Raw genomic sequence first — 14,269 nt, 5'->3', positions numbered from 1 at the left:
GGTTGTGATTTACATTCAAGATTATAGAATTCTATTTGTTTCAGGCTTTACATGTGCTCTGCAGAAAGAAATTCTGTACCAAGGAAAGTTATTCATTTCTGAAAACTGGATTTGCTTCCATTCCAAGGTCTTTGGTAAAGACACTAAGGTTAGTAAAATGTTTATATATAGAACAGTAATGCTATTCTTAAAAACTTGTTCATCACCACAAGTTCAAATTACTGTGAGAGGCTAGGATAGTAATACTTCCAAGTTTTATTGAATACAATCACTATTTATAAATTATGTTTGAAATACAGTCTAAAACTGAACACTATTATTATTAGAGATTGTATCTTTTGTTTAAGGACTTCATGTCCGAAAGAAACAGATGAGAGGAAAGGATCTGACAAGCAGCAGTGAGGGCATTGTCAAAACCATGTAACAGAATTTGCAAAAATGTTTCTCTTGGGTTAAGTACATAAAAGAGGAGGAGGAGCTGGAGGAAGGAAGGCTGAAAAATGTTAAGGCCTTCAAGGCTGTAGCTGGGGCACTGGAGAGAAGGATTAAGCATATTAAGGGATTTAGAAAGCAAGAATTAAAACTGGTTTCTGACTTGAGTAGCAAAGCTTTCTGAAGGATTCTTCCAGCAGTCCTGTTTTGCATAAACAAAGAACAGGATAAAAGAAAAACAAATTGGCAAGGTTTTTATTTGTGAGCCCCGTGTGCAGATCAGAACTGATATGTGAACTGTTGGGAAGATCATAAATTAGTCTTTCTTGGTGATCCACCTAAAGCTTAGTACCCCTGAGGTGAATGATGTGCATACAGAAAAATCAAAGACTTGGGTCCGTTGATTTGGAGCTTTTGGAGTGTGCTTTTTTTACATAAACTGCTTTAGTTTTCACTGCATCTGGGGAAACAGATCAAAATGCTTCAAGGATTTCTTTGGCTTCTTCCTTTCAGGTGTATCCTTGAACAAAGCTTCTGGTTCGATATAGTGATCTAGGGGTTGATTAGGGGTTGAGATTATCTCATTTCTCTGGGGTCAACTGTTTTGATGGTGTACCATCTGTTGTTAAAGGGCATTTTATAAAGTATAAAAGGTTTAAAGATTGTTTAATATTATTGACAGCGCATTGTCCATAGTGACCTTATGGGTTATTGTCTACCACCACTTGGCCCAGGACTATTGTTGATTTCTAGTTAATGGATTCTACTAGTCATAGACAGTACGTTAATGTAGATGTTGTGTATGTTAGTTATATGACACAAAATAAAAAACAACTGGTTCACTACTGTCATTCAATATTAGTAACAGCTATCTTTGCAATTTCTTAACATTTGAGCTGCTGTACTAGCAGTCTTTGGTTCACTGTGAACAATTACAGCTACTTCAAACTGTGGAACAGCTTTGTAGTGCCAACTAAGCTAAAAGTATACAAGAATATGGTAGAACTTTATTGAGTAGAAAAACTGGTAAAATATGCAGAATGATGATGATGATGTAGTACTAGGAAATTATTTGTTAACAAGGTTTTAAATTCAGGAATATATACGTGCTTACACATACGCTGAAGAGTGAAAACATTTTACAAGATAGAGTGGAATAAACACTGGAAATGCAATTATAGCAATTTTGCAAATTACTCAGTTTTGGGTCTTATTTTCAGAAAACATTGTGGGGAAAATTAAGTGTGAAGGAGATAGTCCTTATCATTTATTTACAGCGTCATTCTGCTTTTAGGAATACCATCAAGAAAAAAGCTTGAGAATCAGGGATACAGTAAAAAATTATGTCATGGGAAAGGAAGGAGGAAATGAAGCTGGACAGGAAGAGGAACATTCTTAGCAGTCAGATACACTGACAAAGTTTTCAGAACACAAAGCTTCTGTTGATTAAAACTTGTAAAACCATATAAGCTTAGGGATAAAGTGTTTTATTGTGAGAAACAGCAGATCTACACATTCCAGTTAATTTTTGATAGGAGTTCTACCTGCAGGTTTGGGGTTTTTTACTGAAAGCTTTCATGCAAGGAACAGCTATGCAATTCAGGAGTTTTGAGTATGCAGTAAAAACAGTGTGTATATTCAAAAGTAAAAGATTGCTTCTGCAGGATTGAATAGGCATTGGAAAACTTCTTTTCCAGGTAGCACTCATTTGGCTGTATATGTTGGCCTTGAGTCTTTCTTGGATTTAGACATTGTTTTACCCTTTTAAATTACTTTCAATGTTGCCTGCAGGTAAATCTTTTATTCTGAAACAATTACTGTTCCAGATAAAAGTATTTGTGATCAAACAGTGATTCCACCCTTCCAATGTAATGCTGTGGGAGCAGTGCAGTAAGCAAGTGCTGAATGCACACATTAGTTTTGATTACAGTGATGATGTCCATCTAAACTACACACAGTAGAATGCCGTTTACGTCTCTGATTTAAAGTTCTTTAAGGTGAATTGTGAACTGAACCAACTAGAAAAATTGTAAGCTGCTTTCTTGTAGCAGGATTTGTGTTCAAGCAATATTTGGCAGTCTTGCAACCAAACTATTACTTGAAAAGATTTTTCTTTTACCTGGTACAATTTTTCATTTCATGATTTTGTGTTACTATTCTGAACAAAAGTTAACAAGAAACTGCACAGAGTAAATCCATTCTCCTCCCATGGCATATTTTAAATCAGTGCTGTGATTGCAAACTGAACAAATTATGAACACTTTTAACCTTGCTTCCAAATTTCTCAGGTAGATCTGAGAATATTTTTAACAGGATCTGTTTCTTCATCATGGGTGTTGTTATATTATATACATATCCAGGATTATTATATTTGCCTGACTCACTAAATCTCTAGGCTTTTCAAGTCACTGTCTTCAAACAGATTTTTTACCATTGTAAATTGGGATTTACAGGAAGAATCTATGCAGAATATCTGAAGCGAAATACTCTGAAACTTAGCAGACGTTACTCTAATGGTGTTGGATGTAAACATAAGGGAGGAAGGAAAATTGGGAGCTTTTCAGGGTAAATGTAGACTGCCTCCTTGGCACACACAGGAATCAGTTGAAGTCAGCAGGTGTATCAATATTGGGTCTTTCAACCTTGCTGAAGGACGAGCTGTTTACTCACCTGCTTGTTGCAGATCTGTAAGTGGTAAGAAGACTTTTATGCTCATTATTCAACAAGCTTTTCTTCTCTGATATGTTCTGAAATATTTGGTTTCTAAACAAAGAAGCATAGCTTTAAGATTGGTTCATTTTGCTGATCTGCAGCGCACTAAGCCCATAGTCTTGTGAGAGCCAGAAGGGATCAGGAAAGGAAGACACAAGCAAATGCCTGGATTAGCATTTTATAAAAGGAGAAGTAAAAGTAGTTAGGTGTAATTTCAGATAATTACTATTTCTTATTTTACATGAAATAGTAGTAATCAGAAGGGCAGTGGAGACATCTTAAAATGATGAGTGTTGAAGGTATGGCTTATCCCAGTAGCTGGGCTGGCCCCTCAGGAGAGAGTGTGGTGCAGATTTGTATGTGAGTATTGGGATTCCAACACTACGTTTACCTTGTTTCAGATTAGTATACCTGTGCTGTCAGTGACACTTCTGAAGAAAACCAAAACTGCCCTTCTTGTGCCAAATGCTCTGATCATAGCAACAGTCACAGATAGGGTAAGTACTGGTAGAGGACAAGATATTTCAGTGAGAAAATAAAGAATAGAATCTCTGCCACATGGTCTCTGTAATCATTCATTCCCTGTTTTCCAAGAGCTCATAGCACCAGAGGAACTGGAAAAGCTGAGTCAGGAAGTGCATGCACAGAGGATTGCCTTCTTTGTTAGCAGCTCTGTCAGTGTTCTTCCATTTACTTGTATCTCTTACCTAACCAGTTGTACTTTAGACACACAAAAACCTGTTGCTTACAGTGGTATTCAGGAATTGTACTTGCATCAATCAGTAGAAAATACGATTATGCTATGAGCAGCTTCAGAAGCAATGCATTTTCATTGCACAAATATTCTGTGGGTGCAGGAGACAGTACATAAAAGCAAGTTTGGGGTTTTGTTTGTTTGGAGTTTTTTTAAGGGTTAGGTAAAACATAGCATGAAAAGCATTTTAAAAGAAATAACAGATCTGGATTATGCTCTTGTTCCCGCAGCAGAACATGGTAACTTTTATATGCCTGTTCTGTGTTTGTGTGATAAACATCAAGTTGAAGGCTTAGAAAGAACCACAGGTTTTTGCTGCCATAGTTTGTTACTTGATCACCAGCAAAATCAGCTGTCAAGTTTTATTTAGATAAGAGGAAAACTGTATGTGTTTTGCAAACAGTCTTGGAACTTTTATTTTGCAGTACATGTTTGTCTCACTACTCTCCAGAGATACCACCTACAAGCTATTAAAATCTATCTGTATACATCTTGACGTAAGTAGTAGTGGCAGTGAAGATGGTATGTAGTTTGTGTTCATTATTACTGCTATCTTGCTGTGAAATGGTACTTTCTACTTGTGTTGCTTGTTGACAGTGCCACTTTTTTCCAGGATACAAGCATGGGCAACAGTCCAAATCCCTCTTCTGCAGAAAACAGCTTCAGGGCTGATCGCCCTAGAACTCTGCCCCTGGTAAATGGCTTAGAAGTTTGTTCTTTTGTGGCATGGCATCTTTCATTGCAAGTACTATTTATAATGCCTGAAGAAAGCAAACTGCAGAGAATCATGATATCTGTTTCTAAAATTTCCATGAGTCTTTAAGCTGGAAAACAGTTGGACTAATTACCATAATTATCTGTGACGTGCAGTTTATATACATGCATACACTTTGGATTTATTCAAGGTCTGTATGTTCTCCATATCTCTGTCTAGCAGTCAGATTTCACTGTACTGACATAAAGTCTGCCATGGACAGTTTTTGCAGTGTTTCTAGTAGCAAACCTTCCTCTGTAAAACAGTTACTCATCTGCAAGAGCTCTGAAGCTGCATGTGATAAGCAGAGTCTTAAGTCTGTGGACTTGCCCTAGACTTCACAGCTTGTCTAACTTAACAGTCTTTCTTAGAGACAAGGCGGAAGCTGAAGCTTGAATTCTGGTGCTCTTATGGAGCTTATTTTTTAGTTTGATCTCAACATGTTGATGTCAGAGATTGTTCCTGGTTAAACAGTTCTAAAGCTTGGATCTTTGGTTCAGATTCTAGAGGAAATTAGATTGTTTTGATTTAGAACAGGGATAAGCCTTTTTGTGATTTGTTCTACCCATCAGGATTTCACTGAAGATTATTCTGATCTGGATGGAATAGTGCAGCAGCGAAGACAAGAGATGGAAGAATCCAGCAGCACAGGCTCGCAGACACCAGAGCTGGAGTGCTTCCAAGGTGAGTGGGATCATGGAGCTCCAAGAGAAGGAGAATGGACTAGCTCTCAGTTTTGCTTCTGTATCCCCTTCTGATGTGGAATCTAGATTTGTTTGGTCCTGGAGAATTATGTGCATTTTCAGATCTTCCTCAAGGCCCCAGTATCTGCATTTCTGTTATTATGGCCTTCTGCAATCCAGACTCAGGCAATGACTTTGTCATCAGTAGATCTAAATTGTTGCTGCTTGTTCCAGTTGCTTAGCCATGTGAACAGAGATAGAATGTAGGAGCCATTCATGCTTTAAAACAAAAAGGAAAAACAAACAATCAAAACCCATTTTAAAGTAGTTCAAGTCACAGTGCAACTTCTGATCTATACAAATAACACTTTGTACTATGGTCACTTTTGGTCACCAAGGTTATTTTTGGCTTTTTTTGGTGGGTTTTTTTAAACACTCATTTTATTCTTTGCTGCTATTAAGATATTCAAGATACCATCCAAAGTTGTTCTTTCTTTACCACACTCTTTGTAATCTCTTGTCTCAAGTTCTTCACCTACTTAGCAGCTGTTCTTCATAACTCATGCTTCATAACTTCATGAGTACAGCAATACTTGTTTTGTGTAGCTCATGCAGAATGTTGTTGTGAAAACCTAGAGTATTCTCTTATACAATTAATATATATTAAGATATTAATATGTTATGTTGTTAGTACTCTGGGTTCCATCTTGACTGTAATTTGTATAAGAAACTGCTGAAAGATGCTGTCATTGTTTTAGCAGTTCTCTGTCATGTCATTTTTTATTAACTCCTTTTTGCTCTGTGTTTTTGTTCAGCCAAATAATTTGGAGTTACTGGCTTTCATTGGTATTTTACATTTACAGTGCATCTGTATTTAATTGTGTGTTGCTGTTCATTAAATTGTGGCATCATCACATGCCACAGAGTGCTTCTAAATAATTTTTTAACTTGCTGCCTTACTTCCTGATGGCTAGTAACTACTTCAAGCCATTTCTTTTTCCACAAATGAAAACCAATATCCAAGCAAAGAACCATCCTAGGAAAAGGAGTTGAAAGTAGGGGTGAAAGGTAGCACGTCTGTCACTCATGGTTGTTTTTTGTGCATCATTAGAGCAAGTCCAGGTAAACAGGTAGAGCATAGAACTGAGTGTGATTAGATTTTTCTGTTCCATTTCTTTCAAGATACCACTGGTATTTTTAAAGACAGTCCAGACAGGAAGTTTTAATGTCCTTTTTAAAGTAGCAATGCACTATCCTCATTTGGTGTTGCTATTAAAGTAATTTGGAATCATTACTCTAGCAAATTCAGGCCTTTTGAGAGATTACTTTTGTGACTATAATCTTCTGCCTGGAAATTCAATAGTGGCTTTCAAGATTTTCATGGGTTGCCATCTTTTAAAAGATCTGGAATAGAAATGCAACATATATTTACATTATCTTCTTTCAACCCAAATGCTTCTTTTTATTTTGTGTTGATGTGGAACTAGTACGTAAACTGTTTCAAGGATACTAAACCAACTTCTACTTTTTACCCAAAAGTACAGAAACGCACCTTTTAAAATTCTCCTCTTTCTCTATTTCTTGACCAAAATAAGCTATCAACAATTTCACCTCTATTAACATTCTTTCTTTTGACAGATTATCACGTTGTTGAAACGGAGACTCATTTGAAAGTTTCCAAGCCTGAGGCCAAGTCTGTTCGTTCAGATGCACATAGTAAACGTGGGCCTGATGGAAAAGCCCGAAACAGTCCTCGAAATGGTAAGAATTCAAGGACAGATCTGCAGCTGGAATAACTTGAGATAAGTTTGCAAAGTACATCAGTTCGCATAACATGCAAGAGCTCTTTCTTGCTTCTCCCTCTACATTATCTGTTGCATTCCTCAAAACACTGTTTATATTCTGTGGTCTGCTCTGCTCAAAGTAAGACTTGGTTCTTTCCCTTGCAGGCCACTCTGAAGCCTTCAGGTTCCTCCACAAAGTGAAGTCCCAGAAGATCTTATCTCTGAACCATGTACTTGTATTTTATGCAATTCTGTAAGTTAGCAATAACAAGATTGTCAAAAACTAGGATTTTCTTATGTTTACAGGATTGATATAATGTAAGCATGATTGATATAATCTAAGCTTTACTTGAGAAAAGGAAATTATTGGGAATTGTGGCTTTTATACTTCCCAGAAATGTGTATATACATACGTACATACGTACATATGTACATATATCTATATAAGCCTGCTGCATCAGGCTTATACTTAACTGGCCATTTACTTTTAAAAGCAAAGAGTCTTTCCATTCAGAAAATTTTAAAAGTGTTTAAGTACTTGCAAAGGTTCTTTTGCATGCAGAGGACTTTTGCATGTCATTTAGCAAACACATACTCAGGTCTGAGATTTTCATAACTGTCTGAATGCCATTGATGCTATTCCTGAAATGTTTCTAAGAACAATACCTTTATTATTGAACCTGTGCAAGTAATAATTTAAATGGCTTTTAACAACGAATTTGTCAGGTGCCGCTAAAGTTTCCTTAACTGATACACTTTATTTTTCTCTCTTACAGTGTTTGTGTTTTAATACTTTCTACCTTCTACATGAGATATAAAATCAGTGTCCTGGAGGAACGCCTTATGTCCATGACAGCCTTTGATTCACATATTAAGGAGTAAGATAAACTCTGGAAAAATATTGGGGATTTGAATCTTTTTCCAGAGCAGTGATTCCATGAAAAAGGTGTAACTTCTGTCTTCAGTCTTAGTGTCATTTGCATAGTATATTAGAATCATACTTCATGCTCTTTGAGCTAATACATGTGTTTTGCTTGTATAAAGCTTTGTGTTGTCTATATACCATTTAGAAACTCATATCCTGTCTTTCTGAAATAAAAAACCCCACAATAGAAAAACAAACCAAAGCAAAATCCAAACACACCAAGGGACAGGTGTCTGTATATTTGAAGAGGAAATAGGGAAAGGGACCATAGTTACATAAATAATTCCTTTCTGTAGCTGAAGTCATGGCTGTCATCTGCCCCTGCAGTTAGTTTTTTTGGATGTTTTTTTGTCTCCATGTTGCATAAATAGGAATATGCAAACATTAAATGGAGCAGCAGTGCAGAGGTATGTGTTTTTTTCCCAGAATAGTTTGCGTCTATAAGCTGTATGGGCTCCCTGCTCTTGTCTTTGGAAGTTAAACTGGATACTGCTAAGAATACTAATCAGTTTATTGATTTTTGCATTAACTCTTCTCCCCTTCTTATAACAGATTTTTTTCCCTGAGCTGCTCTGAAAAATATGGCTTTGAAAGTCATTTATAAACTCAGTGCAAAACCTGCAGCCACATGCAACATGAGTGGAAATGATGACTGCTGGAAAAGCACCATGTGGAAAAGAGAAGGGAAAAATAAAATTCAAGACAGAGCTGACTCAGGCATGGTGGAACTGTTTATAAAGTGGTTCAAATTTAGCAAACTCTTACATAAGTGTGCTTTTAAATTCAGCTTTCTTTGATTACCCATCCATGACAAAACAGGTCACTCTGACATTGCACTTGTGGTCATATCAAACAATGACTGTGCTGTTTATGATCCAACTGGTCTCAGCTGTCATCTGTGGAAAGCAGTAGGATTTGTATGCATGTGTCAGAAGACAGAGCTAGGTTCTTCATTAAAAAAGGGATAGAAGGAAATGATGCTCTATCTATGCAGCCTTGATTTTAAATTTTACCATTTTATAATCCAAGAAGTGGGGTAAACCTGTCCCACATATTAAGCAATGTCAAAAGCCTTTTTTCTCACTTCTGGCATATTTTTATTAGCAGGATACTGTATCCCTCTTCAGAAACACTAACACAAGACAGTCCTGATTTTGTTGCTCTGATCCCAAACAGTACAAGATACAGGAAGGAAGATCTAATGTGCACTTCTGCAGTGTCAAGGGCTTGGGCTTTCCAATTTCCTCCAAGTCACAGGATGTGGAACTTACAGAACTTTTCAGGGGAAATAGCTCAAAAGTGTTCTATCCAGACTTCTGGAGAATGAGATTTCCGTAAACTAGTACAGTTTACAATTTTGGCACTGTTGCCATCTACATGTGTGTCCAGTTCTGTTTTCCTCATTTTTTGAGTCTGTCACACTTAACTTTTTCATTCTATTTGACAGACATCAAGTGCACCAAGATTTGGGATCTCACCTGCAAATTAATGCTGATGCCTTTTGTGATGAGTTAACTGCTAATCTTAGAAAATTGGAAAAGGTAACATTGTATGATATAATGCAAATGCTGATAGACCCATCAAGTTCTTGCTGTGTTTCTATGATCTTGTATCTTGAAAAGTGGTGAGTTACCCCAAATTTGATACCAAAAGGTGGCATGTTTTCCTAGACAAAGAACTAGTTTTCAGACTATAAATTAACCCTAATATAAACATTGGTATGTGTAAAAGCTTTGCCTTGAACCGAAGCTTATAACCAGGCCAAGTGTCCCTGAGGCAGACACTTCAGGGTGATTATTGCATTATGTAGTCATCTCAACTGGTTTTTTTTCTTTTTTTTTTTAGTCCATCAGGGCTAAGGATTTTAAAATCAGCCTTTATTGGTATTTGATTAATTTTTCTGTTTGGGGCTTGTTAGGAGTTTTGATTAAGAAAAGCGGTGCTTGCTTACATATGCAGTCAGCTTCTTCACACAGAGTGGCTGAGATCTGCTTGTTTTATTCCAGTAACACCAATGCTGCTGCACCTGTTGTGCAGTTCCCTGTACCTGACTCTTGCTTTTTACCATTCTCTAATTGGAAAACTAAACATATTTGGTGACTTAAATTGGAAGCCTATGCAAAACAAGTGGGTGTGCAGACCTTATTTCCTTATTTGGTGTTTTTCCCCTTTCTAAAACACTTTACCAGAGACTCCACTGCTCTTGTGGCTGTGCCGTGGCGTGGGTCTGCTGGATGCTGTTGGAATGGTTGTGCCCAGCACAGGGCAGCCCCTGGCCCTGGCACACTGCTGCTGCCCCTGCAGACCTTGCCCCACCTGCCCCCAAACCTTGACAAATGCACCCAGTACAGGTGGGTGAAATGCTGTGTGTTGGGTACACATACACAGGCAGAACATGACAAAAGCACTAGTGGAACGAAACCAAAAGTTACTTGAATTCCTTTGTGCTTAAGTCACATGGGGTATTTTTGCCTCTGTTTCTAAAACTGAGTCTGTGCCAAAGTCTTTCAGTGCCTTTTTTCCTCCAAACCAAATTTTTCAAATAGCATAAAGCTAAGAATATAAAATATCACTGTTTACATGTATGGTATAGGTTTTAGAAATAGTGCCAAAAATGGGTTTCTTCCCCCACATCGTTGCTCTCTTGGCTATGAAAATATAGAGTAATGCTGGCTTAACCCCTCTGTATTTTCTGGACAATAACAGTGTGAATACAAAGGAAAAATGCTCTGGTAACCAGATGGTTACCAGATACAGTCTTCTGCCAAATTAGGTCATTTAAGAGGTTACTGCTTTCTGGCTGTCTGGGACAGGCTGGCAAGATGGTTCATAGGAGACCTCATTTCAGTGGGAAGCCAGCCAGCCAGCCAGCCCTCTGCAACAAGGCTAGGCACTGTCCCACTCCCTTATATAGTCTCTGCTTGGAGACAGTAATGGACAGCTGGATGGTTAGGTCATTCAGCTGTTCCCAGAGAAGTGACCTTCTGTCCTGAACTAAGTCTTAAGTGGTGTGCATTTTTTGTTTAGTGTCTTGCTTTCTTTATTTCATGTCTACAGGATTGGAGCCTTAAAGACTTACCTTTATCTGCCAGATATTCAGGGTGAAGAAGTCCTCTGCATACAAGCTAAATCAGAATTGCCTGTAGCTGCATATTGCCACATCCTGTTCTAATCTAGATGAGCAGTGGTTAGAAATCTGACAGCTTTTTGTTCTCTGAGCAAAGTTGCTGCAGTTGTTTACCAGTTTCATATGCCTTAGTGAAAAGTGGCTGCAGCTGCAAAGGGAGCATACATGTTCTAGTATAACTTGTCATGTCTTCCCTTACTTTCCCTGTGACCACAGCGCTGTAAACTGGAGCACTGAGATTATCTAGATTAAAAACTAAAAATTACTCTGCAGTTAAAAATTGGTTAATGCACAAATATGTAGCAATGATTCTTTCTGTGCGACCTTGTGATTTTTACAAGTTCTACTTCATACTTGGAGTCAAGGAACTGCCATTGTTTAGCAGAATTCTGCTAACTTGGCTTTTAATTGCATTTAGCAGCTTGTTAAAATGCAGCGTGTCTGTCAAAGGATAAAGCATTAAATTGTGGGAGGGAAAATGTGGCCTAATATTACTCATTCCCTTACACTAACTTACCAAGCTAAAAGGAAATTCCTGTTTACATGTTAAGCAACTCTCATAAAATTAGGTGCTTCTTAGTGTTTCCCTTTCCTCAAAACATCCTTCTTGAGAAAGGTGTGCATCTGGGATGGAAATCATGATGTAGGACTGAAAAGTGGTATCTTTGAACAGGAAGTACAGTGGCTCCTCAAATTAAAGCCTGAAAGTAGCTGTGACTAAATCTGTTACCAGTGCCAGCGAGTTACTAAGATACTGAGATACTGAGAATGTGTGTGTCTGGGGATGTGACCCACTCTATTCCCTCCTCTCTGCTTTTAAGGACAAGGAGATGAAAAGTGGGTAAATAGGCTGTGTAAAAATAGATCTGTTCAAATTATTCTGGAGGATGCAACTGGCTGAGAATACTTTCATTGCAGCTAAAGGAAGATAGTCCACAATCAGTTCACTGAACCTGGTAAATGGGACATGTCTGCTAATGGTTACAAGACTGTACTTTACTGTGCATGTATCATGGCTGAAGCTGTTAAAAAACTATTTGAATTATCCATTTAGCCATAGAGCTATGACTTGGAAGTTTGAGGCTTTTACTGGATTTTGATCAAGGTGAAAATAATTCATTTTCTTGTCCCATTGCTTTCTAGTTCTGATTTTTATTTCTGTCTTATGACTAATGGTGGAGGCAATCTATAGGAGAAAATTTCAGAGGATATTCATTATATGAAACTTGCTGGTTGATTGTCTAAGTGTTACATTTGATGCACTTTTATTACACTTACAAAAAGGGAAGCATTTAACAGGAATACCAGAGGTATGAAAAGGTGTGACAGAATTAACATGCAGACAGAGTATATTGAAGAGTATGTCTTGATATTTTTTTTAATTTAAAATGCAGTGTAACACTTCTTGCCTCACAACTCTTTCCCTCTCTTTTTCTAAGATACAGAGCAACTTACAAAAACTACTTGAAGATGGTGAATGAAACATCAGTGTTCTTGGACTGCTTCAGACCTCATTCTTCTGTCTTGACAAACTGTTCCAAAGGAGCTCTGCTGGCCAGAGTTCAAGCTTCTTTATTTTCAGTCCAAGCCAAGCTTAAACTACTGTAAAGCTCATGTAATAATGCAAAAAAGTCTGTTGATTCTTCAGCATGTATCTATATATTTTGCAAACATATGGTTTGGTCTACCTGTATCTATGTTTTAAAAATGTGGGGATTTTTCTTTCTCTGTTGTGTGTGAATTAATGGATTTTATAGCTTGCTTGATTTTTAGAGTGCATATCCTTTTACCTCAACATTTACTTTATGCCTATTGTCATACAAGTATATACGTGAACAATGTCAGCCATGATTCATGTACTGAAGTGTTGTGTGAATGAGCAGGTATCTGTTTTAGCTATGATAATGGATTGGTGCTGTGCTCTTCATTTTTACTTACTTCTCTGCACCTTGATGAAAACAGATGCCTCTGTGTTTGGGTATGCTGTCGTGAATGTTTGAGGTCTGCTCAGTTGTCCAGTGCTGTAAAAAGGCTCAAGTCTGCTTTTTGTGACACCGTATCACCACTGAGGGTAAGGTCTGTTTCTACTGGGCATTCAGGTTCCATTGAAGTCATGCCTGAAATCTGTATGGACTTGCCAATTTGCAATCAAGTTGTTTATGAATAGCAATATGGGTGTGACACACCTGCACAACTTGGAAAAACTGCTTGTTTTCTGTCCACTCATGTGGTCTCTGTCCTTTAAGTTAATCAGTGTGAAGATCCTCAGTCAGCTTTCCTTGGAGTTCATGGGGTTTTGGTTGGCTGAGCAAGTGCAATTTGTAGTGCAGTAAATGGAAATCTGGTCTTGGCATGTGACTCCAGGGACTGGATATTTCCATGTAATGAGAACAGGCAAATTAATGGTGCAGCAATACAAACAATCAGTAGAGTGAATGAAAAAGTGGACACCTGCTTCATTGTATCACATACTGGTTTTTTCCAGAGTGCCTAAGATGGGGATTTTTAGCTTTCTGATTCACCAAGCAGGCTCATTAGTTTTTAAAAAGCAATATTTAGGATAATAACTACTATCTGTGAAGTAACAGTATTGTTTATAATATGCTATGCATTTTATAACCATTTCTGTGAAATGTACCTACTTTGTTTAAATAAACTTTTTTAAAACCAGTGACTCAGTACTATAATTTGGATGAACCCAAGTCCATCCATCAGTTTTAGTCAAATGTGATGTTCATGAGGCATATATCTCGTGGTACAGTTTATGCAAAACCCAGCACTCAACACAAGGGGTTAGGAACTGCATCCTGCTTCAGTCCTTCCTCTGACTCCATTGTGTGTGACTTCTTTCTGGATCTCAATGACAACAGTAAGAGCAAATTCGGCCCCCAGAGTTTTGGGGACATGTTAATGGTTTTCTCAAGTTCCTCAGTTTTCTCAAGTTTCCTCCTTGGAGGATATTGGATGGGTATCAGAATGCCGAGGCAGCTTTGAGGGCTCTGAGGGCTCTAACATGCCTGCCTGGCTCAAGATTCCTCATGAGTACAGTATGTAAGAAATTATTGAGATTTGACTGTTCTCCCTATTGAAATACCTGC

The 14,269-nt window shown here is 37.7% G+C and overlaps 1 protein-coding gene across 9 annotated transcripts in view; it reads left to right on the top strand.

Annotated features, from left to right (window-relative positions):
* GRAMD2B (GRAM domain containing 2B) overlaps nt 1–13,841 on the top strand; it is a 42,216-nt gene extending 28,375 nt beyond the window's left edge. For 3 of the 9 annotated variants that reach the window (XM_063179571.1, XM_063179578.1, XM_063179573.1), the window contains exons 5-13: nt 45–148; nt 3,546–3,641; nt 4,324–4,395; nt 4,512–4,592; nt 5,225–5,336; nt 6,974–7,096; nt 7,285–7,372; nt 7,896–7,997; nt 9,492–12,746. In XM_063179571.1, coding sequence (XP_063035641.1) covers nt 45–148; nt 3,546–3,641; nt 4,324–4,395; nt 4,512–4,592; nt 5,225–5,336; nt 6,974–7,096; nt 7,285–7,372; nt 7,896–7,997; nt 9,492–9,672 — 959 coding nt within the window. In that variant the 3' untranslated portion in view covers nt 9,673–12,746. Of the gene's footprint in view, nt 1–44; nt 149–3,545; nt 3,642–4,323; nt 4,396–4,511; nt 4,593–5,224; nt 5,337–6,973; nt 7,097–7,284; nt 7,373–7,895; nt 7,998–8,596 lie in introns of all 9 variants that reach the window. The other 6 variants (XR_010031021.1, XR_010031022.1, XM_063179575.1 and 3 more) reach the window with 6 other exon arrangements.
* The last annotated feature ends 428 nt before the right edge of the window (nt 13,842–14,269 follow it).

The sequence above is a fragment of the Melospiza melodia genome, chromosome Z, assembly GCF_035770615.1.
Source record: "Melospiza melodia melodia isolate bMelMel2 chromosome Z, bMelMel2.pri, whole genome shotgun sequence".
Classification (NCBI taxonomy): domain Eukaryota; kingdom Metazoa; phylum Chordata; class Aves; order Passeriformes; family Passerellidae; genus Melospiza; species Melospiza melodia.
This window is presented reverse-complemented; position numbering and strand designations above follow the sequence as displayed.